At 38.4% G+C, this 27,817-nt stretch overlaps 1 protein-coding gene across 2 annotated transcripts; it reads left to right on the forward strand.

Moving 5' to 3' along the window:
* Positions 1 to 1,118: 1,118 nt before the first annotated feature.
* On the forward strand, positions 1,119 to 26,938 carry CUL4B (cullin 4B). 2 transcript variants are annotated; one of them, XM_082289467.1, is made up of 20 exons: positions 1,119 to 2,256; positions 4,917 to 5,032; positions 9,555 to 9,658; positions 10,584 to 10,653; positions 11,109 to 11,182; positions 12,172 to 12,334; positions 12,435 to 12,524; positions 12,792 to 12,874; positions 13,921 to 13,988; positions 15,096 to 15,214; positions 16,059 to 16,251; positions 17,332 to 17,436; positions 17,729 to 17,839; positions 18,575 to 18,660; positions 19,223 to 19,330; positions 19,580 to 19,693; positions 20,619 to 20,724; positions 20,799 to 20,971; positions 21,501 to 21,653; positions 23,223 to 26,938. In XM_082289467.1, the coding sequence occupies exons 1-20, from the start codon at positions 1,731 to 1,733 to the stop codon at positions 23,316 to 23,318; spliced, it is 2,658 nt and encodes an 885-aa protein (XP_082145593.1). In that variant the 5' UTR covers positions 1,119 to 1,730; the 3' UTR covers positions 23,319 to 26,938. The 2 variants fall into 2 exon arrangements, 1 of the variants encoding a protein (XP_082145593.1); XR_014226762.1 differs by lacking the exons at positions 21,501 to 21,653; positions 23,223 to 26,938 and having other exon boundaries at positions 19,580 to 19,704; positions 20,629 to 20,724; positions 20,799 to 20,936.
* The last annotated feature ends 879 nt before the right edge of the window (positions 26,939 to 27,817 follow it).

A 27,817-nucleotide genomic window follows, 5' to 3' on the forward strand; every position in this document is an offset into this window, starting at 1 on the left:
ATTTGGCTTAAGTGAACATGACAGTTACTGGGAACAGAGGAAAACTTTATAGCCTACTCATGTAAGTTTTATTTCCTTAGCAAACCTGTTTATTTCTGTTACGTTGTTGGAATGTAATTTAGTAGCCTTGGGAACCATACAACCTGTTCTAAAGCCAGTCAAAACCAGACTGAAGATTTGTTTTTCTGGGGTTTATTTTAAACTGGAAAAAGTACTTCTCTACACATCACAAGCACGATGTTCCAGGCCTCAGGAGTTGTATCATGATGACTCAGTCACAAAACATTCTCCAGAAGAGCCTCAGTAACACTACATTCCTATCTCTATGTACCACAGTTTCTGTCAAGACAAGTTAGTCTGTCTTTTCCTATCAAACATACAAGTGCCACTAGACTTCCCCTGAGGAGCTCTGCTGTCAGGCAGCCAGGTGTGCACTCTTGGCTGAAGACCATGGAGAACCTCCCGGAACAAAACCTCATCACTTGGTTTGTTACTTTTTCCACAGCCATTTCTCAACAGTGTTTGAATCCTAACATTCCTGGGGAGTTTACAGTCTCTTTGGTAACAGATCCACCAACATCAAAAAAGAGACTCTAAAGGCCTCCGACTTCTGTTCTTGCTTCCTGAAGTTACAAAAAAAAAAAACCAAAAAAACAAAATCAAACCATAGACTGTAGCCCAGTGCAAGTCCGTATTTATTAAAATCATATCAAAAAGCTGACGCTAAGCGATTGTTTATAAATAAGTGTAAGAAAAATCATTTCCAAACCAAGCCAACAGGCCTCGGCCGCAGGCTCCGGGGGGCCGAACTCCCGCGAACCCCGCCGCGCACCGCACTGACCGCGGCCGGAACCTGCGGCGAGCCCGAGGCGGGGACGGGCCGGGTGAGGCAAGGCGGAGCCCCAGTACGGAACCCCAGTACGGAACTCCCCGACCCCGCACTCCCGCCACGGGGGGGGGGGGGGGGGGGGGGGGGGGAGGCGGCACCGCGCCATGATCAGTTCCGGCGGGGCCGACAGCGCCAGCGGGGCTGGGGGCGGGTCCTGGGGAGGATCCCGGGGCGGTCCCACCGCCTCCCGGCTGCGCTTCCGTGCGCCGCGCCCCGTCATGCACGGCGGGCGGATGCGCCGCCATTTTTGCGTTCCCTCTGCTGTGCAGTGACAATAACAACCCGGCCGGGCCGTCCCCCCTCAGCGAGCGCGGGCACAGGCGGAGAGGGGGGAGCGGGGCCCGAGCGGAGCGGCCGCGGGCAGAGCGGGAGGTGTGTGGGGCGAGGGGCTGGAGCCGAGGCGAGAGGGAGCCGCGCTCAGCCCTCCCCGCTGCTGCTCGGCGGAGACGAGGCGGCCGGAGCAGGAGGGGAGCGCAAGAAGAAGCCGGGGGAGCGGGCAGCCGTGGGGAATTCTGCTGCTGGAGAGGAGAGTTGAAAGGAGCTGGTGGGTGGCGAGAGGCAGGAACGGAGACGCTCCGCTGGGAAAGGAGTAAAAGCAGAAAGGCAGAGATAAACTACGAGAAGAACCAAAGTAATAAAGAAAAGGGGAAGAGGAGATAAAGTGATTCCTCCGATAAAGAAGAACGCGAAGGAGAGGAAATACGGAAGGACTCCACTGATGAGAAGGAGGAGTTGAAAGACCCCCCCGAGAGACAGCAGAGACTGACTTTAAAACTCTACCCCTCTTTTTGTCACACCACAAGGATTTGATGCCCCTCAGCCTGTTCACTTCTGTGTGTTCATGTTTCCCACAGGTTTCTCTTCCCCCAACCCCCCAGCTGCAGCCCAGGAGGTCAGACCTGCCACTGATGGTAACACTAGCAGCAGCTCCTCCTGCAAGAAGAGAAAGTTAAATAACAACAGCAATTCCGAAAAAGAAGAATTTGATTCCATTTCCTCCTGCACCTCTTCTCCTTCCAAAAACACCTCCTCGTCATCTTCCTCTGTCATCACCACTTCCTCGTGCTCCTCCTCAGGGGTCGCTTCCTCCAACCATCACCTCCAGAAGAAGCTGCGCTTTGAGGACTCCGTGGATTTTATTGGACTCGATGTGAAGATGGCTGAAGAGTCTTCTTCCTCCTCCTCTCCTGCTGCCTCTTCTCAGCAGCAGCACCAACAACAGCTCAAAAATAAAAGCCTTTTAATTTCGTCAGTGGCTGTGGGGCACCATGCAAATGGCCTGACCAAAGCTGCCTCCTCTACTGTTTCCAGTTTCGCCAACAGTAAACCTGGTTCTGCCAAGAAATTAGTGATCAAGAACTTTAAAGGTAACAGGCAATAATTTGTCACAACCTGTGGGGAGCTGACACTCGACTTTGTGTTTTGTTTTCAGCTTGAAAACCGGTTCCTTTTAAATAGCTCCAGGTTTTGCAGGAATTGCTTTTCTGTGGTGAACATTTCTTCACTTATGTAAAGGGGAATAGTGATTTCTGATGTGTGCTTGCCTGGTCATGTGCACATCCTGAGTTACACTTTGCTGCTTGGAATTATTTTTTGGACTCCCTTCACTCATCTCTTGAGAAGGCCTTAATTTGTATGTTAGGTGTAAGGTTTTACTACCTGTGTAAATCGCCTTTGTTTAAACTTTTAACATTTGATACCTCTTTTCTAGTAATCCTGATTCAGGGCTTAGTGTATATTTTAGCCCAGTTTATGATATGTCTTTGCACAAAATGTGTTTTTTTAAACTGGCCTTGAATTTACATGCCTTACCTCTATCCGTGTTGTCTGTTTATAGGATAATCTGCCTGTGCTTAGTTTTAAATGTTGAAACTAAGGTGATTATCTGGCTATTATGGTGGATTTCCTTTCTGGTTTTCCCACTTGCCTTTAAAGTAGGTACTTCAGATTTTTGCAGAGATTTTTCCTTGTAATAGCCTCACTGTAATTTTTAACTGTAGTATCTTTTCTCTGTCTTAGCTTGCTCTTAGTTTACAAGTTTACATTATTTTATAAATTCTCTCAAATCATATGTTTGAAATTTTTGAGTAATGTTACTAGAGACAAAGGTGAAGTAGAGAAATTAAACTTTTCTGATGTGATGCTGATTCATTTTCTAGTAAACAAAAATACAAATAGGTAGGCAGAAAGCTTAGCTAAAATGCTGCCATTTTTTCCCTATAAAGATGAGGAAATCACAGGCTTTTTTTATTTCCTGCCTCTTGCTGTCTTCCAAAATAGTCCACTTTGCTTTCTTGGGTTGTTTCTTTCTCCTTATGTGTTTGGGTTTGGGGAGGGATAAAAGATATTACCAACACTAAAATTAATTTCTAAATACATAATTGATACAAATGTTCTGTGGAGTTATTGCATCAGGTAAGGATTAGGATTATTTGACCCACTGTAATGTTTTGCAGGAATTCATGATCACACTGTAACTATTTGCTTTAAGGTTCCAATTCTCAAAAATGTTCTCCACCCATCCCAGCATCATCATTTAATTTGACTGATTATTTTAAAATACAAACCTATGATGCATCGTAGGCTGCTCTTCAGTTGCTTGTGCACTGTTATCTTCAAGGGAAGTTAACTTTTTGCATTTAAAATACCTGTCAAATGTCATGGATTGCATGGTGCTGTGGTCATCATTGCTTATGAATTGGTATTTGAACCACTTCCTTAAAAAGGATGTCTTGGGATTCTGACAGCCTTGCTTTTTATTTACTCTCAGATGCTAAACTGAATAATAATCTTAAGATTATTGTTTTTATCTTAGTGTGATAGCAGTAACATCCTTTGCAACTTAAATAACTTCCTAAAATCCATAACCGTGGTGTTAACTGCTGAGCAGCATACTCGGGAGTTGCTGGTGAAAATGGGCAAGTCCATAGTCAGTTGTCTCCCTAGATCCGTATGATGCAGCTGATGTTGGGATATTCCCAATATTGTAGGGAAATGCTTGAAAGAACAAAATAATTACTTCTCTCTGTTAGTCACTTCTAAGGAAACCATAGAGCTTTAAAATCTGATTTTTACTTTTAGGTGTGTAAAAGTAAATTTTAATGGAGTATAAACTCTGGGGCAGTTTCACCTGTTGATAGCATGAATGTGCATGTGTCATCATCTTCCCCAGATTTTCTTCTCCATTTGGGAATGTGTTTATTAGAACAAAAATGGTCACTTTAGGTAGTTATGAGAATATAAAATCTTAAAATAGTTCTTATATTCTGAGGATGTGACTTGGGGAATATCGTAGCATGTTGTAAATGCTTTAGTCTTGTTGAAGGTGCTGCAGAGCAGGGACATCTCTAGAAAAGAGCCAGAAAAAATAATGGTCAGATCTGGGAAGCTGGAGCTATTTGAACATTAAAAGAGGCTTAACTCTAAAAAATATCCACTGGTCAAACCCAAGAGAGACATAAAGGTATTCCTTTAAAATTGGAAGGTTTTCCTTGGGAACATAAAGCCTGTGTAATAATTACAGTTTTTCCATGAGTGTTTCTTGAGGAGTTCTTTCCAATGGTTAATACAGAGTTGAATTAATGAGCAGTAAATTAAAAACTAAGATACACACAACTGTGTATCTTTTAATCCATCATTTTTGCCTTTTATGTTCCCTTTCTTTTGGCTCTGCTGTCCTGGTAATGAAAGATTGTAATGAAGGTGTAGATCACTCTTGCTGGTTTTAGCCTTTCTTGAGCTGCTCAGGCACAGAATTGTGATTTTTGTAAAACACACATACACTTTGGGCTACAGGTGCTGTGATGTGTATGTGAAGAGCAATGCTGAATTACTACAATGTGTTACTCTTTCAAATGTAAATAAGATACTGCTTTTGCACAAATGCTTTCTTTTCATGTAAGTATAAATTAAAAGCTGGACCATCAACCCATACCTCTTTTCCCTCAAAGCTACATTCTTTTCATTTCTGTAAAAGATTCTGCTTTATCTAAATATTTTCTCAAACTTTATATAATTTCTTTTAAAGATAAACCCAAATTGCCTGAAAACTACACAGATGAAACCTGGCAAAAACTGAAAGAAGCTGTAGAAGCTATCCAGAATAGTACTTCAATTAAGTACAATTTAGAAGAGCTCTATCAGGTAAGTGCATTAAAAGCAATGGGGTAGGGCTTTTTTGTTTTGTTCTCAGATTTTTTTGCTTGAAATTCTTGCTATGGTGGTAAGAATATGGCATTTTGCTTGATAGCAGCTTTTGTCATTGAAAAACTTGTCACCAAATAGTTTCTTCATTTTAAAAAAATGAGAAAAAATTTCAGAAGACCTAGCATTGAACTCATATATTATTTTTTTACTTGCCACAACAAAATCCAAGGTATGGTTTCCCTTGTGGCAGTTGATGAGAATTAAATAAGGCAAGGAGCTATATTCCGTTTTCTGTTTAGGGGGTTGTGGTGTTTATCTGCTAAAGGAGAAATGTGGAATCGTCAAATATTGGTGTTTAGGTAAGAAAAAGATGATTTATATTAAAATATCATTTATTTTCTGAAGAAAGTATCTGTTCATGATCAAGTATCACAAATCACTTAAAAACTGAAACTTTTTATTGACTTCTTATAGGTAAGTAGAACACCATTTTTCCTTGATGAATTGTGTTATTTTTGTTTGATTGTAATTTTCGGGCATTGCAGCATTCTCTCTATTCTGACAACTGAGAATCAAACTTTATTGCCAACAACAGCTCTGATTGTTTTTTCTTAAATACTTTAGGAAGTGATCAGATTGAACTGCATTTCCTAATGCTGTTTTTTATAAACTCCACTTCTGCTTTTTCAGCTGAATGTGTTGGAGAGATTTCCCCCTGCTTACCTTTTCCCTACTAACGTCACTTGTGGTTTTAGCAGCATAGCAACAGTGCTGCTTTAGCTGGGTATTAAGAAGCACTTGAACTTTTTACTCTACTTTTAAAGCCTCTATTACCTGGTTAGTTGTTTAATTGGTTCCTCTGTATGTGTATATAGCCTTCTCACCATCTCTTTTTAGTGTCTCTTCTTCCCCTGCCCTCCCCTTTTCAACAAAAGCTGCATTTGTATATGGGGAAAAAAAAATCCTATTTGTACAAGGCTTGGGAACAGATTTAAGGAAGAATAAATTGCTGCTCCTCAGTCCAGGGCATTCTTAAGATCACTTTAATCTTTTATAATGTTCAATTAATTAACTAAAAATACTGCTTTTTTAACAGTTTGTCAGAATAATGATAGTATTGTTATTTTTGCAAAACTTGGTGAAAGTGATAGCAAATTACAACCGACTGTACTGGCTGATACTGTAAATTACTTACTCTAGACTGTGTAACAGTGCAAATAACTGTTAATTATATGCTTGAAGGCTATCCAAAATTGTTAAAAAATACAAAGTTCTGTTGAAATCCTTGCTTCTGTTTAACAGTGTTGCTTAAATTTCTGCTGTCTTACCACAAGCTTAATTTAATGTTGCTTGTGGTCAGAAAACAAAAAATAAGCTTTTTTTGTTTTAAATCTCAGTGATTCAACATTGTTATTACTTAGATACTTCTCAGTGAAACAGAGTGCAATCGAGTATGGTTTTTTTAATATAAATCTAAAAATAAATGTCTTGATTTAAAAATAGTAATAGGAATCCACTAGTGTTTTTAGATGCTAGCTAAACTAATGTCATTTCTGAACAGCTGCTTGGTAATGGATCTGATCCCAAATATGCCTTGGCAGACACCATTATCCAACATAGAGGGGAATTACAAAAGAGTCTGCAAAAGTTCTCCTGCACACCTCCAAAGAAGATAACTCTTTTTTAAATGGATTTAAGCTTCTTGCATTTGGTTTAACTCTTGTCTGCGTTGGAAAAATCCCACCGGGAAAACATTTTGAAGCTTTATTTCTTTGTGAGACCCAGGCTTCGTACTCGCTTTGTTCCTCCTCAGCAAGCAAAATGGTTCCTATCCTTGAGTAGCTGAAGTGCTACAGAGTTGAATGCTTCTTTCATAGAGTAATTCTCCTTACGTTAGTACCTGAAAGTAGAGATCTAGATCTTCGGTACCTGATACATAGCTATTTTTTTAAAATCAGATATAAGTACTTCCAGAAAGTTCCGATTTTCTCTTGTCAGAGTCGTGTTCAGTTCTTTTTCCTTACTACACAAACCCAGGTTAAAACCCAGATGCTGTAGTTAAAAAAAAAAATCAAAACAAACAGAAAACCACATCCAACTGTATATATGTTACACAAAGGAAATAGGGCTCTTCTTTGGATTTTCTGACCATCATTAGGGCACAGATTCCCTGATCAGAAACATGTTTTTCACTAATTCAGAACATGATAATTTTGTGAACTAAAAGCCCTAAAGTTTTTATGTGTATTAATGTTGATACATTTTAGATACAATCAGCATTGTCTAGCACTAGTAATTAAGCGAAGCATAATATTGTAGTAGGGAGTTAATCTCTTAAAAATAAGCAAAGTTCACAAAATTAAAGCATTTCTGTGCATGTCATCATCAACGAAGATGCAGAAGTTTTGTACTTTATGTTCAAACCCTCAATCCTAGTAGACATGTTAAACACTTTTGGCATTTCTGATAGACAAATGTAAAAGCTCAGCTTTATATGAACACTCCATAAAAGTAGGTGTATATTCATACATGTGCCTTTATTTCACTGAAAGTTAATTGTGTGCATTTGTCCATCTACAATGCAGAGGTTAATTCTTTTAAGGATTTAGAGCAGCATGGTTAAAGAGTACTTGTTTGATAGACAGCAGTTGTAACAGTGTTGGGATGAGGTGATCAGAAGTCCAGGAAAGAGGCTGCTGGTGTCCTGGGCTGGTGGGTTGAAGCCAGAGTAACGATGGTTCTGTAAGTGACAGGCAAGTTCCATCCAAAACATTCATCTTCCCAGCTCTCAGTTGGCTTCTCCAAAGTGGAAGAAATTAAGAAACCTAGGAAGATTGCATTTGCTGAAGTTCTGATCAGGCTCTTCAAGCTCAGTGTTTTCCATCCCCTTGTTCTTCTGAATCAAGTATGGGGTTATATCCTGGTTTGCTGCCTGAACCTGATTGTACAATAGCAGAATAGAGTTGAACAGTGCCCATAATCTGCTCTGAACAGTGAACTATAGAATGCATTTTCCTATTACTTTATTGTATTTGTTTGGTGTTTCTTAAGTGTTGAGGCTGAGAGTTAAACCTGTTGCTATTTCCAAACATAAGGATATGTATACTTGGGTGATAATTTTGGCTTTCCTTACAGTCTTCATTCAGACCTGTTTTGGTCTTAACTGGCACATTCACTCTCTTGCTATACCTGTTTACTTCTGACACTAAGCTCCTGGAGGTTTGGGGGTTTTTGTGGTTATTGTTGTGTGGGATGGTTTTGTTGCGGGGTTTTGGTTTTCATGGAGGTTTGGTTTGTGTTTGGTTGGAGTTTTTTTAACTCCTTTGTGTGCTAGAGCCAGTATTAGATGTAGTGCACTTGCACTCAGAATGGTTCCTGTTGATATCCTGGGATGAACCAAGGAACTCTTGTTTAGCTATTTTGATTGTTGCTGTGCTTTTAGTGGTTACTGCTCACTGTCTGCTTCTATTTGGACTGTTGGGAAATATTCTGGGGGAATTTCAGTGTAATAGCATAGATCTGCTCTGTGCACTTCTGAACTATGCAGTTCCTCCATGGTTGCCTGCAGGTGCTAGGGAACAAACTTTACCTTCCAGTCCTTTATGTTTTTTCCAAAGAGTTGGTCATGTTAGCAACTGAAGTCTTTTCCAATAAGTAAATAATAGCACAAATCATTAATTGAAAATCATATATGCTTCTCCTCTAGCTTCTCCAGCTATTTTACAGAATAATCGCTTACTGCGTCTTTCACCAGCCTGCAAAGTTGTTTAGTTGCTTTCAAATTCTGGACATGGGTATGAATTTTAGAAGTCTTGAGATACACTAATGGACTTAAGAATGACTGTTTGCTTGATAGGTCTCTAAGATGTGGCCCCATTCAACTTCTTTTCACTTCTTAGTGTGAGCACAGCGATAATTCTTCTAATACTTGATGAGATTTAGAAATCTGGGATTGTCATTGTAAACATCTGGAATGTAGTCATGCTACTAATATTCAGGATTGTAATTAAACTTATTCAGGCATGGAGTTGGTGGATGGATAGATAAGATAGATTACATACATATATATATGTACTTTTGGGGACGGGGAAAGGTCTTCAAAAGGAAACTAAGCTGGCAGTGCTTTTCCATTAACATCAGTGTGACTTGCAGAGCACAGCAGTTAATAAAATTAAGACCTTAAGTGACTGCTTTGAGGTATGAAGCCTAGCAAGATACTGGAACATATTAAAATACCAGCTTTGGTTTTAGAGATGCCAGTCCTGCAGTTCCACGTGAAAGATCGACACTCCAGCTAAATTGATAATCTGTGAGCTGTTCAGGGCACAGTCTGCCTTTGTCTCCTGTTACCATTGCAGAGTCATGTCTGTCTGGCGTTTTTCATGGAGCAGTTAACTGTGTTAAAAGCTGTGAGAAGCAGAATTCTTGTCTGGGAGGGGATGTCCCCCTTTCTTGTAAAGCCGCATGTAAAAATATAGCAAGATTTTTTAGTTGTTGTTTCTCTTTCTCTTTACTTCAGGCTGTTGAAAATCTCTGCTCCTACAAGATCTCTGCAAATTTGTACAAACAATTGAGGCAGATCTGTGAAGACCACATTAAAGCACAAATTCACCAATTCAGAGAATATCCTTTCTTTAGCTGTTGACAAGCCAAAATTGTTTTACCTGCAAGTATATGGTGATGGATTTCTTTGACTAGTTCATGACATTAGGCCATGGTAATCTGAATTCCTAGGATTTGTGTAATTGGTTTTGTGTTAATTTCTTTGTGGGACCTAGGAGAACACTACTTGTTCCTTTATGTCTGTAACCATTGAAAAGTTTATGAGAAAGTTTCACTGGTATTTGTAAAATACTTTGACATCTTACAGAAACTCGTGTTAGATTTGCAGCAAGGCTTAAAAAGCCTTTATTGACTGTATCATGTCAGGGTTTTTTATATTGAACTTTCCAAGCTTAGATAAAGTGTAGAGTCTTCCAACAAGTAGCTTTTGGGTTTTTTTGGAAAAGTAATGGTGGTCTGGCAGCATGTCAGGTTCTGAGGATCAAAATGTTTTATTTTCAGAAGTTTGGGATTGCATCAGGCTGAGATCCTGTTAAGTGGATGTTAATTAGTTCCAGAGCTGAATAAAAGATATGCAGTGAGCTGAATAAAAGATAAATTCGAAGGACAAAGTTTATTTCTTAAGGTTAACTGAAATTACAGTGTAGTTGTGAGCTCTTACATGTATTGGATATTGTTGGTTTTTGAGGTATGGGGATATGTACGTTTGTTCCATTCCCCAGGGATGGCAGATTAAACAAAACATTCAAAACTATTTAGATAGTTTTTTAAAATTTGTTCAGATAATTTTGATTTCTCATTATTAACACAAAGGCCCTCATTAAAAAGTAAAAATAAATGTGTTGCAAGAAATTAACTGGTTCATTCTGAGAGTAGGTTGAGTTTGTTGTGCTCTCTGTTAAGTGTCTTTAAAAAATAATTAAAGTTGGTTGATTTAATTGCTTACACCACCTATTAATCATGATTTTCTTAATGATTTCTTCATGGATTCATTGGATAGTGTCCTTTTTCTAAAGAAAATAGACAAATGTTGGCAAGATCACTGCAGACAAATGGTAAGTTTATCTTTTTAAGGAAAACCAGTTGCTTTGTCAGCCTGTTTTGCTTAACTTTGTTCCTTTTCAAACTTCTGAAACATCTTAAATTTATGTAAGGTTTCTCTGTGATATACAGCTGTATCTGGTTTGTTAGAAATGAATACTTGCCAGTAGTGCGTTTCTTAGCATATGGGTCTGATCTTGGACACACACACACCCCTAACTCCTCATTGTCAGTTTTATGCAAGCCTTTCTCTTTTATTAAAGGAGCTGTTCTGTTACACAGAAATATGCAAAGTGTCACATTGATCACCTTGCAGGGATTTGCAGATGTCAAATAAATCAGCAGTGTCCAAGAAAGCACTGCCTGAAACCCATTGGTGGGATTTCTTGTTGTTGTTGAGCATAGTTGGTGTTGCTCTTCAGTTTTAAGAGTAAAATGATTGTGGCTGTTTTATTCCTTCTCGTGACAGATTATGATTAGAAGTATCTTTTTGTTCTTGGATCGAACTTACGTACTTCAGAATTCAATGCTGCCATCTATTTGGTAAGGGCACAAAGAATTAAATTATTTGGGGGTGCATTTCAAACTATTGCTTGTACCTTGCTGATTTTCAGGTGGATTTTTTTAATATAAACGTCCTAGTGACCTGTAAATTACACGGTGAATGCACGAATGCTTTTTGCAAAGGGAGACTTAAAATTTATTTGCCATAAGTTATAGGATTGTTCTAGAATAGCTGTGATCTCAAATCTCAGTGAAGTAGATACCAGCCTCCAGTTTGCACAGTTAAAGGAAGGGGCCTGGTCAGCAACTGAAGTGCAAGGGTTTGGGGTGCCCAGTTACTGCCTTAGCATGCACAGTATTTCAAGTTCTGTAAGTACTTTGAAGGAAAGAATTACGTAAAAGCAAGATACGCTTTTTTGGACTTCAGCTTCTGCTCCTTGTATTAATAATTAGTATATGCCCTACTGTTCTTTGGTACCTGAATTACTTTGCCAGAGATTGATGGAGGGCCTGACTTTTCCTAAGTGACCATACCCATAGTTTCAAATTCATGGAAGGTTTTAACTGGGACAGTCAAAGCAGAGATCCTTGTCGTTCACATCACTGAGTTCTTCTAAGCCGTGCCTAAGAATTAGAGATTAGTAAGTGATGGACAAAATAAAAATATTGTCCAACACCATAACCATGGAATTGGAACCCAGGATGATATTTTTCTTTTCTCATGAAGGTTGGTGTTCCAACATCCTGTCGACCAACTGAAAAATAAAGATGTTGCGAAAGTTACGTGGTTATTTAGGAAAATATACCTGCATTGGTGTTTAAAATCTGTAGCTTCATGTTGGTGCAGTGTCATGGTTTATTTCAGTGTTCATCTATTTGTTCAGCTTGAGTGATTTGGAGGCAGAGGAATGAGGAATTGGAAGAATGCTAGTATTGGCCTCTTTATTAGATCTAGATCATGTTGTAATAAGATATGTCTGGGATTTATTCTTAAACAATTTATTGAGCAGTCTTTGTTTTCTTTTTAGGGATATGGGGCTAGAATTGTTCAGAACTCATATAATCAGTGATCAGAAGGTTCAGAACAAAACTATTGATGGCATTCTTCTGCTGATCGAGAGGGAAAGAAATGGTGAGGCTATTGACAGGAGTTTACTGCGAAGCCTTCTGAGCATGCTTTCTGACTTGCAGGTGAGTAAACTTGTTTCACCTTTAAACCACTAAATAGCTCAAATTCTTATTTAGTGCTCAGTAAGCTTTACCCTGGATTGCTGTCATGTTGTTTCCCCAGATTTATCAGGACTCTTTTGAACATAGATTCTTGGAAGAGACTAATCGCCTGTATGCAGCAGAGGGACAGAGGCTTATGCAGGAACGAGAGGTATTTCAGATGTTTAACAGTATTTGTTGTGCCTAATGTCAAAGCATGTGTCAGGGAGTAGAAATATTCTGCCTTAGTGTATAAGGCAATAATGTGACCTTTGTTTTATAGTATTCTGAAAAAGGAAATGCACGTGCAGTTGCCTTCAGTCACAGTGCTAACGATTTCTGCTTAAAACTGGAGCTGTTACTTCTGTCAGACCAGTATTGTCTCTCTTTTTCTCTTCTTGTTGTTTTTTAACATACAAAACTACTCCGGCATTTTCAGGTTCCAGAATATCTTCACCATGTCAACAAGCGCTTGGAAGAAGAAGCAGACAGAATAATCACTTACTTAGATCAGAGCACACAGTAAGTGTAGTCTCTCTTCGCCTGGTGGTATGAGCTGTTCGGGCCCTCTTCTGTTGAGGGCCATTTAAGTAGCTGCAATTTATTTCTGTTACTGACTGACCATCAAATGCTTTTCACTTCCCACGGTTCCATGTTTACAATGAAACATTGTCTTGGCTCACACAGCTAATAGCCTTTTCTTTTAAATCACTAGTTATTTTGGCATAAATGTTGTTAAGTATTTGCTTGAAGAAAAATAGGCTGCCACTCCCAGCCCAGATGTCTCTTTCCTGCTGAAATGTAATTAATCAAGTGTTGTCCTACCTGAAAAAGATAGGACTCGGCATAGAAAATTCTAAAGCTAAATCTTCTGAATATTTACAAAAAATATTTGCATGCGGAGTCTGGGAAATTAATGAATAATGTCACTCTTCAGTCTTTTCTACTTAGAGGCAGGATTTCTTCCAACACAGTCAGGTGGAGGTCTTCTAACATAACACTACAGCTGTTGGGTCTGAGAGAAAATGTAGGTCACTAATATCAAGACCTTTCTGAGAGAGAGGTGTTCTACTGCTACTGTCATACGTTTTGATTTCCTTCGTCTCTCAGCTGTTAAAAGTGTTTAGCTTGTTTAGTGGCTTCCTTCTTCCATGCCAGCATTAGGGACCAATTCTCTATTTTGTTTTAATACCTCTTGACTTGAGGTCTGTTTTCATTTTTCCTTGTTTTGTTTCCCAAGACATGAATGCCCTCCCACAGCACAGGATTAGGCATATTATTTGATTAATTCTCCCCAACTTCTTCACTGATGGAATAATTGTCCAGCTGCCTACAGGTCATGTACAACAGGCTTATTGTGTGAATTAAAATCGTCAGTCAGCAAGCAGAAAAAAAAAGATTGTTTACTGGGGACAAAAAGGATAAATATGTGTCTAATCATTTTAGGTCCTTGGCCACAGATAATTAGAGCACTCCCAATGATAATGTAATTAACATAATCACAAAAGAAGGATTTAAAACTGTCAGTAATGGAAAAAGGAAAATAATTCTAAACATTTCTTCTGTAGGAAGCCACTAATTGCTACTGTAGAAAAGCAACTTCTAGGTGAACATTTAACAGCCATTCTTCAGAAAGGTAATCTTTCTTCTTCATAGAAGTGTTTCTAATTACTGCTTCGGGGCTTTCAGTTCCTGTGCTGAAAGAAAGCGATGGATTTGGGTGCTGGGGGAGGACAAGCTACATCATTCTTTAACTCCCTTTGCTCCTCAGTTCCCAAAATAGCACTGACTATTCTCCTTGTTGGAGATAAGGGGACACTGTGCTGTCTGCTGATACACAGCAAAGCAAAAGGAAAATTAGAACAGGGGGCTCAAGTTCAGTATGTTAAGTGACATTTTGAAGACTTGGAGGTAAAGAAAGGAGTAGCCTTTGAATTATTGCTGTAACAGAAAAGGGAGATACTGAGTACTTGCTGCTAACAAAAAGCAGCTTGTTTTTAAAATGTGGTGTAATCTGAGCTATGCAATACATTGCCTCAGTTCTACAATGGTCTCTGTGGGGTCAAGTAACCTTCTGTTGATCTGAGAGATAATCTGGAAATAGAAACGGGTGCAGCAAGAGTTGAATAATAAAGCAATCAAGTCCTTAATAGCCTGATTCTGAATGAAATAGGTATGTGAGCATCTTCCTGCACATCTGTAACAAACTCTTCCTTGAGGGGAGTATCAGACTTTACCCATCCACTTTCTTAGAACCTTGTTGTAGAGCATCAGGCCTTCTCCAGAAAGTTAAAAAGTGATGATGAAGATATTTCTTGAAGCTGCTTGCCTTCAAGCATCTGTAAATTTTATTTTACAGCTGGAGTTGAGACTCAGAGCTGTCTTGCCAAGGAACTTTTCTTACAGATCAGTACAATGTAAACTTTTCAAATCTTTAGGGAATAGTAAAGCAGAAGTAAGCAAAGATGTTGTGATAAGGTTATTATGTAAAGTACGTGTAGCCTAAGTGCAATAAAATCATGTGCAATAATAAGATTTTTAAGGTTTCAGCCAGTTCAGGCAGATACTTTGTGTTTCACTGTTAAATTAGGCACCTTAAAATTAAAAAAAGAACAAAAAATAGCACCACTAATAGTTCGATTAAAAAATACTTGTTTTGAAGAGGCGTCTTACTGTGTTAGTAAGCTGTGCTTTCTTTGGGTTACTCTGGTTTTAATTTCTATTGAAATTCTCACATTTTCAGGTTTAAATCACCTTCTTGATGAAAACCGAATTCAAGACCTGTCTCTTCTATATCAGTTATTCAGTCGTGTGAGAGGTGGAGTACAGGTTCTCTTGCAGCACTGGATTGAATACATAAAGGTACTGTTCATAGAGCTCTGGAACAGATACCACTGTTGTATCAGTGGGGTTTATACACAGATACTTGAGTCATCTCTGTAACCTATTGCATTTTTCTAAAAATTGAAGATATTTGCTTATAAACATGTATTTAATAGACAGCTTTTGAAACATCCCAGGAAAGGTATAGTAACTGTTCTAGCCCTGTTGAAGAAAACATTGAATATTCAGTTGAATTACTGAACTCCAAATAAATTTGGAATTTATAATCTTGCTTATAGTTAGTTGGGGGGACAACTATATTTCTTCAGTAGTTATTTTAGTAAAGGCAGAATGTTTGTCTTCTTTCTGATAAAATTTCCTGTGAGAATGAGTGGTCGTTTAAGTTACCAACCAGTTGAAGTTCAAAAAGCACCTGAATATCACTTAGGATGATTCATTTTATTTCTTGGTGAAAATGTCACAGAAAATATGGTTGTTGTGAAGGAAGGCTTTGGAATGGCACAGGAGTACTGTTAAATAAAACTGAGTTTAGTGAGAACATTACCTGTGTAAAACCTGAGGAGATAGATGATTGAAAAGGGTGTGTTAATTTTGTCATGCAAAACTCTGTTTCTTTAGACAGAAGTTCTGATTCTGTTCACTTTTTCATCAGTAGGTTTTGAATCAATATGCAAGGCCTAGGGATGATTATATAGTAAATACTTCATAATACAGTAATACATAATAAAGGAATACTTTTGTTATTAGTGGAACTAATGTGAGTGCCAGAAACAACACATTACAAAGGTAACTTAAGGTTTTACAAGTCTTGTCATTTAAATTAATTATTCAGGCTAATTGTAAGATATGTTTTATTTTGCAGGCATTTGGTAGCACCATAGTAATTAATCCTGAAAAAGACAAAACCATGGTCCAAGAACTTCTTGATTTTAAAGACAAAGTTGACCATATTATTGATGTTTGCTTTCTCAAGAATGAGAAGTTTGTAAATGCCATGAAAGAAGCCTTTGAAACATTCATTAACAAAAGACCAAATAAGCCAGCTGAACTCATAGGTATTTTTCTTCAATTTCTTTCGTGTGAGAATTCGGGTGCTGAGTTGCTGATGCACTTATAGATGGGATATGCTGCGATTGTGTGTTAGTATGTGCACAGTGCACATCAAACTGCAGATCCGCTGTGCCGCCTGATGCAGGGGAATTGTTTGGGAGGGTAACATCAAACATTAAAAGCAAACTGTTCATCACTTTACTGGCTAGGCTATAGGAAAGTGCAGAACATTAGAATATGGGCATTCCAGCAATTGGCTGGTGTCTACACATGAGAATACTGCTAATAATTCGATTTTTTCAGAAGCTTCCATAACTCTGCCACCAGCACATATGCACAGAGCTGTTGGGGTTATACAGAGATATCTATGGTTTAATATGTGGAAGTGAAGAGAGCTGAGGATGCACTGAACCTCTATGGTGTGGATACAGTTTCTGGTTTGCAAAGAACATTATTTACAGATTTGTGCATTACATGCCTGGTACTCTGCACTTTTGAACCATTTCCCCACACAGTGAATACTACCTGGCTTGCAATTGGTTGTGCTGTTAGGCTTGTGGAGTGTCTGCCCTCCTTTTTTTGCATTAATTCCCTAACGGTAATGTGCTTACCAGACCATCTGAAATGAAAACAAACAATCTAGTTTGATTGAAACTAGAAATTAAAACAAAATAGTGATCTGCTAGAGAAATTCAGCAGTATAGTCAACACATTTAAATAACTGATTTACATATTTTTCTTATCTTTTTGCTTCTCTTACAGCTATGTCAGTCTGCAACAGCAGTGACTTTACTTTGAGATCACAACATAAACCAAGATTTTTTTTATCATAGGCAAAATGTTTTAAACATTGTATATGATAATTAAGATGCAGTCATTGCTTATCCAAAAAAGGATGCTAGGCTATAATATTTTTATAACTTTATAGCCTTATGAAAATGTATCAAGGTAGCTGTTACAAGGCTGATAGAAAGTGATTTCAGGATCTTTTACATTTTCAAGATTTCATAATATTAGATTTAGAAATTTTTGTTTCACTGTGATAGTAAGCATGTGCTAAACTTCATTCTTCATCACTCTTTTAGCTAAATATGTAGATTCAAAGCTTCGTGCAGGCAACAAAGAAGCTACTGATGAAGAACTTGAAAAAATGCTGGATAAAATTATGATCATATTTAGATTCATATATGGTAAGTATTGGGGGGGTTTTTGTGGAGTTGTTTAACCAGTAACATAAAGGTACTTTGAAATTATTTTTGCAGTCTGGCTACATTTTCAGGTGTTTGTTCTCTGTGGATGTGGTTTGTTGGTGTAGTGCTGTTTAACTACTTTGCCTGTCAAATTGCAAATAACAAAACCTGTGGAAATCTTCATATGAAGGCCCTTTTTGCTTTCCTGAGCTTTGAATTGGGCCTCTTGTTGGTAATGTTTGTTTAAAACCAACAGTGCTTTGTGATCACTTTCAAATCTCATCTCTTACAGGAAAAGATGTCTTTGAGGCCTTTTATAAAAAAGATCTAGCAAAGAGACTATTAGTTGGGAAGAGTGCATCAGTAGATGCTGAAAAATCTATGCTTTCCAAACTCAAACATGGTAAGTAAATATCTGTCGGCCTATCTATCATTTCTATCTATCAGCTTTCTTTTAAAAGTAGTTGTTTTAACAGGCCTTCACAGAAGTGCTGTTGATATTTCCCCTTTCCATGAGGGCAAAAGCCTCTGTGCAAGTCCTGAATGACTGGTGGGTTTTGAGGAGATTCCTTTGCTTTTAGTTTTGTAATTATAACAGGAAAGGCAAAACCACAGGAACTTAAAGTATATCTTGGTCTGTAGGATAGAGTTGAGGTTCCCCACTGAGTAAATCAGGGATGTGCTCAGAGAACTTAAGGATGACTCCCACTTGTTACTCACTGTTAGCTAGTGGTTCTCTAGTCTGGTCTTCATTGTTTCATTGGATGTAGCCTTTGGGTGGCAAGGGTAAGGTTTTTAGAGCTTGACCTCTTTTCTGCCATCAGGACACAGTTTGTAAGGCAGCTGATAGGGATTAGAATTGTCATCTGAGTGACCGGTGGCCACCATAGTCAACAGATGAACAGTCAGGTCCACGTGGAAAAACAACTGGGTTGCGAAATAGCTACCACATGAAAACATTTTCCTCTTTCTTGTTTATAACCTTATTCTGTACCTTAATTAGAAGCCAGGTCTTTATGTAAGAAAATCTGCTGAAAAAGGTCTTGCGTAAAAGTACATTCTGACACTTAGAATAACTACTCTGAGATGTTGAAAATAAACACATAAACTTCTAATACTTACATTTTTTATTTTATAGAATGTGGAGCTGCTTTCACCAGCAAACTTGAAGGAATGTTTAAAGATATGGAGCTTTCAAAAGACATAATGATACAATTCAAACAGGTACTGAGGGAAAGTCTGCTGTCTGTCCTGTCTGTGCTTTTGAAAATTTTACTAAATTTATTAAAGGTTTTTCCTGAACAACACTGCAGAAAAACTGAGACAAGCTTCTTCAAAGAAACAAAACATCACCCACAGCAATAAGAGAATTGTAAACTTACAAAACATTTTAACACCAGCTCTTAAGACATTTTTAACACCACTATATTCTGATGCCTGGCTTGGAAGTTTTTGCATATTTAGTTCTGATGATTTTGTAATGTTTTGATTATAAACAATTTTTAACATTCTTTCCTCCATTCACACTTAATTAGATCTTCACCTCAGCCTGCTAAAACACTACTTTTGCTGTTTTCTTCCTGTATGGAAGTGCCTTTTGAACTTCAGAAAAGTGCTTTTTCTTTCCTTAATTTTCTTTCATGTAACTTGCAGTTTATACAGCAAACACATCATGTGGTCACTTGTCTTCTCAGCTCTCACAATGCCTGTTCTAACTTTTCAATTCTACCTGAAATACGTATAATAAACATAGCTCTATTTTAATTTATTTTGTTTCTCTTTGCAGTATATGCAAAACCAGAATGTCCCTGGCAACATTGAACTAACAGTGAATATTCTGACTATGGGTTATTGGCCAACCTACGTGCCTATGGAGGTCCACCTGCCCCCAGAGGTAATGAACATCATGGGTTATACAAGTATTGGCCTGTCAGAAATGCATCTTGGGATCCACTGACACTTGGTTTTCAATATGCATAGAGAAAGAAATGCAGAACTATCTTTTTTTAAATGAAACTTGTTTTCTTGCAATTCCTTTTATCATTCTAAGCCTTGATTTAAGGCTTAATTGATTGTCGAGGAGGGAAGGATGCTTTTGAAGTAGAAATTGTGTTTTAGTGTTTTGGAATTTTTCTTTCTTTAGATGGTAAAACTGCAGGAGATTTTCAAGACCTTTTATTTAGGAAAGCACAGTGGTAGGAAACTTCAGTGGCAGTCAACACTAGGACACTGTGTACTAAAAGCAGAATTTAAAGAGGTGAGTCTATTGTTTCTATTATTCCTGTTGTTTTGTCAATTCCAAGTCTGGGTTGTACCTTAGGTATATATGGGGAAGCTTTTTTGTGCTGTGATAGAAAACTTAACACTGCTTTTGCAATTACTTTTGATCTCCTGCTATCTTTTCCAGAGTTGGTAGTTTCTGAAACAGATGTGTTAATGTCTAAGAACATGCACCCAGTTTCTGTATTGATGGGGAAAGAAAAGCCTGTTGGGGAAAATATCCAGTGGGTTTACCTCCAGATTAAAAATGGCCCTCATTTTTATAGTGGGGAGGAAAAAAAAGGAGCCATGTTTCTTCAATGGCCTTACTTCATCTGATAGCATCAAGCATCTTTACAGTAAGCTTTTCACTACTGAAATAAGGAAAAATTCTGGATTGTACAAGAACACAATTGTTTTAAAAGGGTTTCCAGTTACTCCCCTTCACCATTTCTTCACAAAATTTTCTCATTAAATAGGAATGCTTACCGCTTCAATTTTCAGAAAAATGTTAATGGTAAAACAACTATTATCAAACTTGATTGTTTCAAAGATTCTATGGTTCTTTATGCTGTGTTCCTTAAACTAATGTTTGTGTAAGATTTTGATTTAAAGGTCTTCCAAACTGTAAATTTAAGCACTCCGTGGTTTGAGACTTGTCTGGAGTAATCTGATGCATGTCTTGGGTGAGGTTTGTCACTGGATAAAATAGTCCAGCTTTGTGGCCTCAAGCTTGTGCTGCATTTCATAGTAAACACAAGGGACCAGTAACTTCTTTCATATTCTCAAGATACTATAAAATAATATCCTGTTGCTGAAATAATTGACATGCAAGAGTGAGTTGTTTCTCATGTTCCCCTCATCCCTTTTTTCCCCCCAGAAAAAAACAGCCTGGTGATGTCTGTTTATTTCCCATGTTACAGGGCAAAAAAGAACTTCAGGTCTCCTTGTTCCAGACACTGGTGCTGCTCATGTTTAATGAAGGAGAGGAGTTCAGTTTAGAGGAGATAAAGCAAGCCACTGGGATAGGTTGGTATCAAAAACAAATGAGTACTTCCAAGTGTTCTTACTGAAAAAACCTAAACAACTTGTTTCTGCTTTAGAGGATGGAGAGCTGAGAAGGACACTTCAATCTCTGGCTTGTGGCAAAGCTAGAGTACTGACTAAAAGCCCCAAAGGCAAAGATGTGGAAGATGGTGATAAATTCACATGTAATGATGATTTCAGACATAAGCTCTTCAGGATAAAAATCAACCAAATTCAGATGAAAGAAACGGTATATTTTTTTTAATCCTCTGGGGTTTAGATCCTTGGGTTAAGAACCTTGTTGCCTGCCCTTTTACAAGCTTTTTTCCTCCTGGTTGTCATGTACATAGTGGTATCTCTGTCACAGTTACATGTGTAATTTGGATGACAGTACATACCTAACAGTGGTGATTTAAATGTGTCTCTGTACTAAGACACCAGCGATGCTGGATTTCTCTATAAGGTTAAGAGAAGTTCCAGTTATGAAATGCTCTTTTCGTCCTTTATCATTCCATGGAGCTTTACTGACTGTGAACGTGGAAAACTCACTGTGGACTTGTTTCTCTGACAGCCATCCAATGTAAAATCGGTGCAAAGGTTTTAATTCTTTGTACGAGTGGGTTTTTTAATAGACAATCAGCCTTCGTATTTGTAAAGGGTTTATGTCAGATATTTGACAACAGGCATTTCACTTACACTGAGAATTGTTATAGAGATAGAAAGAATTGTTTTGACAGTGCTGGTATTCTCATTAAAACTTTTCTGAATGGATCCTTCAGGTGGAGGAGCAGGCAAGCACTACAGAGAGAGTATTCCAGGACCGGCAGTACCAGATCGACGCTGCCATTGTGCGGATCATGAAGATGCGCAAGACACTGAGTCATAACCTGCTTGTGTCAGAGGTCTACAACCAGCTGAAGTTCCCAGTCAAGGTGGCGTACTGATTCTTCTACTTCTAAAACTTTATTAGTTCTTTTTATCTTCCCTGGCCTGCCCTCAGTTAAACAGCGCTTCTGTCTAAAATATGCATCTTTTTAGTATTAGAAAGGGCAAATACTTACTTTCAGGAATTTATAAAGTGCCAGTTTTTACTGAAACCTATTTCCAAAGGATTTCAGCCCTGGAGTTTGTTAGCAGTAAGGGAGCAGCTGGCTCTCCTTGTATGCTGCTGTTCCACTGTTTGCAGTGTTCTGGCAAGGCATTCTTGGGCAAAGGAGAAAATGCTTCAAATCTCAAAACCAATTCTTCGTTACAATCTGAACTTGGTTGATACTTCTGAAGTACAGTGGTTTTTCTAGATGGATTATACTGGTTAATATATATACACACTCAAATAGGAATAAAAATAAAATATTGGTGAATGTCTCAAAGCTGAAGAAGCCCACAGTTGCAATATAAAATGACTGGCTTATTACTGTCTCTGTCCGGCTTTGTGGCTCACATTTGTGCATGCACAAATGCACAGCTGGTTTCAGTATAAAGTTGGTGACAAAGAGATGAGAACGGTCTTTTTGCGTGTATTCCAACAAGAGCATTTATTGCTTCTACACTGTGGAAGATTTACAGAGGCAAAGGTGAGAACAATGGCAAACTCTAGGTTTTATCCAGGAGCGGGGAAAAGGCAGGACTAGGGAATGGGGACCAATGGGGAAGCTCTGGGGGAGTGACGAGGCTGACAGCCAACTGGGGGAGCTAAACGGAGTAGATTAACATAACAGAACAGGCATCTTGAGAGAAGCCTTTCTGGTCACCCTAACCCTGACTGGTAAGTCTTTAGCACCAGAGACTGTCTTACCAAGAGCTCTCTCTGTCCCTTGTGCCACAGGCCAATCAGCCACCACACTGGCTCATTGTGTACAAATGGAAATGGGTTTTCAAACAGACAGTGGTGCATTGTTGGAATTCAAATATGTGGTGCTTTCTATCAATGGAAATGTAAAATAAAAGGTCCTTCTATCTCATTCCATTGTATTACCACATTGAGTGCCTGCCTGCCTGCAAGTATTGCATAAACTGCAGTTGGGCTTTGTAAGATTATAGCAGATTATTTAAATAATTTTCCTCACCCGTTATCATGAGGCATTTTTATAAAGTTCTTCACCCAGCAAAATCACAGGGCACCCAAACTGTTGCAAAACTCATTTGCTTCAAGAGGAAATGAAACCATCTTTTACTGGCTAAATGTCAGAAATAGAAACACTTTGGTATGTGATGCACAAACTGCACTTCTTTAGAGTTCAGTTCAAACAACAGCAAATATCTTTCCTTTTTGTAAAAAGTCTGTTTAGCTGCAGGTGATGAGCCAGATTTGTAACTCTCTCTTCCATCAGTTATACATTGCAGACTTTAGAAGCTCTGATACTTTAAAGGATTTTTTTTAAACTGGGATTTCTGTTTCCTCAGCCATCTTGAACAATATAGATATTTGGGTCAACTGGAAAGAAAGAACCAAGAAGCATTGACTGCAAAGTAATAATGCTGACATGTGCTTTATTTTGCAGCCTGCTGACCTTAAGAAGAGAATAGAATCCTTAATTGACAGGGACTACATGGAAAGAGATAAAGAAAACCCGAATCAGTACAACTATATTGCATAAACATATGTTGGCCTTTGTTTTACTGCACACTTGGTGTCCTACACAGTTGCCAGTGGATAAACTAGCCTGTTGATCCCGTTAATTGACTTTTTATACTACCGATGATTGAATGAAAGCAGTGTAATGGAAAAGTATAGTAGAGTGGACTTCTTTCAGTGGTTAACATGCCCATTTAAAGAGTACTATTTACATTTTAAGAAGAATGCTGTTGAACTCTTTGCATGTTATTTAGTAAGATGTGCAGAAAGCTGAAAGAAAGTATGTGGTCTTTCTGATTCCATTTGTCTCTGGGTCTGAAGAGGAGTCACTTGATATATGGCAGATATCTTTCATATCTTTAAATGGAAACAGAAGGTTAATTAATATAAGAAAATAGCCTTTAAAATGCTTAAACTGCATGCAAACTTTTAATTTTCTGTACAGAATGCATTTCAGTTATACATACCATTGGTTTGGTTGATGCCCACACTTGGATTTTTTTCTCTTGAGGGGGGAAATGGGGAATAAGCCAAGCTATGCTTATTGCTGATCTAATGGAAAATATTCTTGGTTGCAATTAAGACAAAATGGTACCAGTATAAAATGATGTACAAAGTTTGCAGTGTGGGCATGTATACTGTATATACAAACACCATTCTTAAATAACTGCTACAACAAAACAAGTTCAGATTAGATTTATATGGCTTGCCTGTGAGACTTGGTGTTCACCTTTGGGAATTTTAAGCATAAAAACAGCCATAATGGAAGAAGTGACAGTTTTTACTAGTCATGGGTAGGAGGCCTTCACCTCTTGGCAGCAATACTCTAGAATAAAGAGAATCTATTTACAGATGAAAAGCCACACTGTTTTTGTGGTAAAGCTGTAAGAACAAAAATTGCAAATGGATTTTAATACTTGTTTTGCTTTGCAACATTCTAAACTTGAACTAACCTCAAGGTTTAGACAGGGCAGCTCTTCTAAGACTGCCCTGCTTTGGATTGCTTTAACTTAAAGCTTTAAGAACTCAGCCCTAGAGCCTAGCAGGCCTCCTAGAACCCAGAAGCCTACCTCTCATATAGTAAGTTAAGTATTGCTACAAGGCATCTAAAATATATTTTCTTAGATGACCAGAGAGCATTCTTTGCATCTTTATAAGACATGGGAGAGTAAGTCACTTGAATGTAGAGCTTTGTTTCAACAAAATACATTTTTTATTGCTTATAGCAGCATGTGCCAGGAATATATGGGAAAAAAAAGGTGTCAGCAGCAAAGGAACTCCTCCACGTACCAGTTCTTCCTTACCCAGCCAGGCTTTAGACCTACGATCAGCTGTGTTGCAGAGCACAATGAAAACCTCATCCTCTTTCAGGCACTGATAGTCCTGGGGAATACCAGATATCTCTTGAAAGCAAGATGTTACTTTTGTTTAATGGCAGTGTAACTTAGCTCTCTATGACCTATAACTTCTATCACTGTGATCCCTCATTCAGGGGTGCGCATGTGTGAGAGTGTGTGTGTGTTTTCTATCTGATACATCCCATCCTTAGTGCTTTTTTTAATCTACTGTTTAATTCCATATATGCTCCAGCTGTGTTTTCTCTCAAGCTCTTTTGTATGCAGTTCTTAGCTGACACATGAAGCAAATGTGGGTGGTTTTTTTCCCTGCTAAATTATTTGCAGTCATCCTCAACTAACTATCATACAGCTCTTTGTGATCTGCAGAAAATCCACCTTGCCCCTTGACACTATTGCAGCATAACCACTGGTAGACATCCAGGGCCACCCCTGCCTCTGTGAGACAAATACTGACAGTAGAGTTATGTGGTGAGAACCCTGAAGACTCCTCCTGCAAATCTTCAAGTATTAGTTCAAATAGAGATTTACTGGGGAGGAAAGAATGCCCCCCACCATAAAAAAACAAAAGACTTCTGTGTTTTGCATTCAGTGTTCCTTTTTCTTGTATGTGTTTTGTATCTTCAGCCAATAAAAGATTCCTTTTAAAGAGAATTGGAGAAGAAGCATAAGACTTAACTCTTTGGGAGACAGGAGATGATACATTGAGCTGGTTCCATTCAGTCTGTTGTAGCGTATAAATCTAACACCACTACATGTGTGAACACCTGTTGTGGCAAAACCCTCCCTCTTTACACAAGTGTCACATTCAGTCAAATGAATTGCAAAGGTCTGTAGGTTTATTTCATTTTTATCCTGTCTATTTCACTAACTTAAATGCAGAAAATTATACAGAAAATGTCCTCAAATCTGATCAGAATTCACAATCTGAGGCAGACCCTAAGCGCAATCTAGTTAAAGCAACCCAAAGAATGGACTTTGAGAACCCTGGCTAGGCCAGGAGAGGGGTGAGCAAGGGGAGGGGAGAAGGCTTCTCCTTGTAGCTTCATGGGTTTTCCCCAAGAACTTGTTCATCTCTTCTGCTACGGTCTCGCTCATTCCTGGTTAATGACAAAGCTGCAGCCAAGATTTGTCGTCGTACAACTCCGCAAATTCTTGCTGGGATCATGTGCCTGCTTATTGAGCCATATATATCTCTGTAAGAAAAAACTGAAGTGGGCTTGGACCACAACTCATCTGGCTAGAACACAGCTTGTCTGTTTGGCCACACATTTTTAATCTTGACTCTTGCATGCAGTTTATAGCACCTTGTTCATAAGAAATTGCAGTTTATTCTTAGAAATATATATTTTAGGGTTTTTAATCTTTATACCCATAAATGGACTATTTTTTTGTCTTGGCTGGTTTCAAAAGTGACCATTTTGTTTAAATGCTGTAATTGCAAATGTGTTGTAAACGTTGTTTTGTTCTATAGTTTACACAAAGGTGCCAAAGTAAATAGTTAATAAAAAAAAAAAAACCCTTAGCAAATTGTTAAGTTGCTTTAGCTGTTCTTCATATTTTGGTCTCAGCTTTTTTTTTTTTTTTTTCTGTTGGCCTTTCATTTTTTCCCTAGACGTATCATTTGCCCTAATGCTTTCTTTTAGAACAAAAAAAAAAGTGCATCTAAAAAAAAGTTCAAATACCACTTTTTTTTTTAGTGCTCATATAGTAGGAAGAACATTTTTGAAACGTTACACTAAAATTGTAAGAGTACAGCAGCATTCAAAAATGTAATATACTTTTTGTATAACAGTCTTGAGAGTGTGTCTGGAGTTGGGGGGAAAAAATTAACCCTGTTACTTTCCAGAAGCCTCTTCCCTCAGCTACCAGAATATGAAATTGTGCTTTTTCACAGCATCAAAAACTTATCGTTTATGCAGACTTGCAAACAGGGCATGTATCACCATTGCATCCTTCGATGCAAAAAGCAGCAAAACCTTTTTTATGTTTCATAAGTCTAATATGGGTACAGAGAGTCTTTCTTAAGTTGGTAAATAATGTAAATACATGTCCTTTCAGAGAGTGAGTCTGTTATCTAGGTATTTTGTGTCATTTAATAAATATTAAACAGTTTTGTGTTGATAAACTCTTGTGCGTAAAATGCCTTCTTACTCCAAGTTCTGTATGTTGGGCTTACTAATGTTTATGGCTTCTTTAAATTCTTTAGCTTGTGCTCTGATAGCAAAATACTTGTTTGCTACTTAAATATAATAAGTAGTTCCTTATTCATTCAGTCATTAAAATCCCTTGAGTTTTCTAAGTGGCTTCCATTCCTGAATTTTTATTGTTTTGGGTTTTTTGCTAAGTCTTCTATGGTTCTTGGAGGGGAAGGAAATAAGCATCCTTACAGACTCTGAATCGGGATTAGAATGTGTACAAATGGCAGAAATACATAAAAATACTGGAGGTGGTGGTTTGTTGCTCCTAGAGGAGGCACCTCTCCTGCTATATGAATACTCCTTGTCTCCCAGTTTCTCATTTTTTTAATGACACTGGAATGATTATTGAAGTATGAAGGACAGAGCTGGACAGGGAATTTGCTTCTCTTATTAAGAATGGCCAACTGGCCGTTTCTTGATTTTTCTTCCTCATGCTGAACTGCTGGATTAAATCTGAGCAGAAGGACTCTGTCCAGCCTGGCCCTTTCCAGTGCAGGAACACTGAGGACTTGGTGGAGGGGGGAGATGGAGTGTTTTGAATTTTCTTTTTGAATTCTGGAAACTGGGATAGCTGTAGCAGAGCACATGCTGATCCTGTGAACTGCTCCGTGGAAGGCTTGCATGGGCTGCAGCGGGGCTGACCCTGCACTGCTGGAACCACACAACAGTCCTGGGGCAGGTGGGCTTAGACAGGTCTGGTAAGCGTCTGCCACGAATCCTGCTCAGGTGCTGCCTTCCTGTCTTACAGCTTGGAGGCATCTAAATGCGTGGAATGGTTTTTCCACTGAGACTTTCTCCTTAAAGAGAATATTTCCTACATTCTTCACCAAAAAAAAAAAAAAAAAAGTACTACAGAAACAGATGACTGTTTGGAGACTGATAGATTATCTGTCTACTCTGAGAAAAAAACCAGCAGTAAATTCTTTCATTCCTTTTTCTGTGTGAAGTGTAATATATGCCGCTGT

The sequence above is a fragment of the Coloeus monedula genome, assembly GCF_965178545.1.
Source record: "Coloeus monedula genome assembly, chromosome: 12".
In the NCBI taxonomy this organism is placed as follows: Eukaryota; Metazoa; Chordata; class Aves; order Passeriformes; family Corvidae; genus Coloeus; species Coloeus monedula.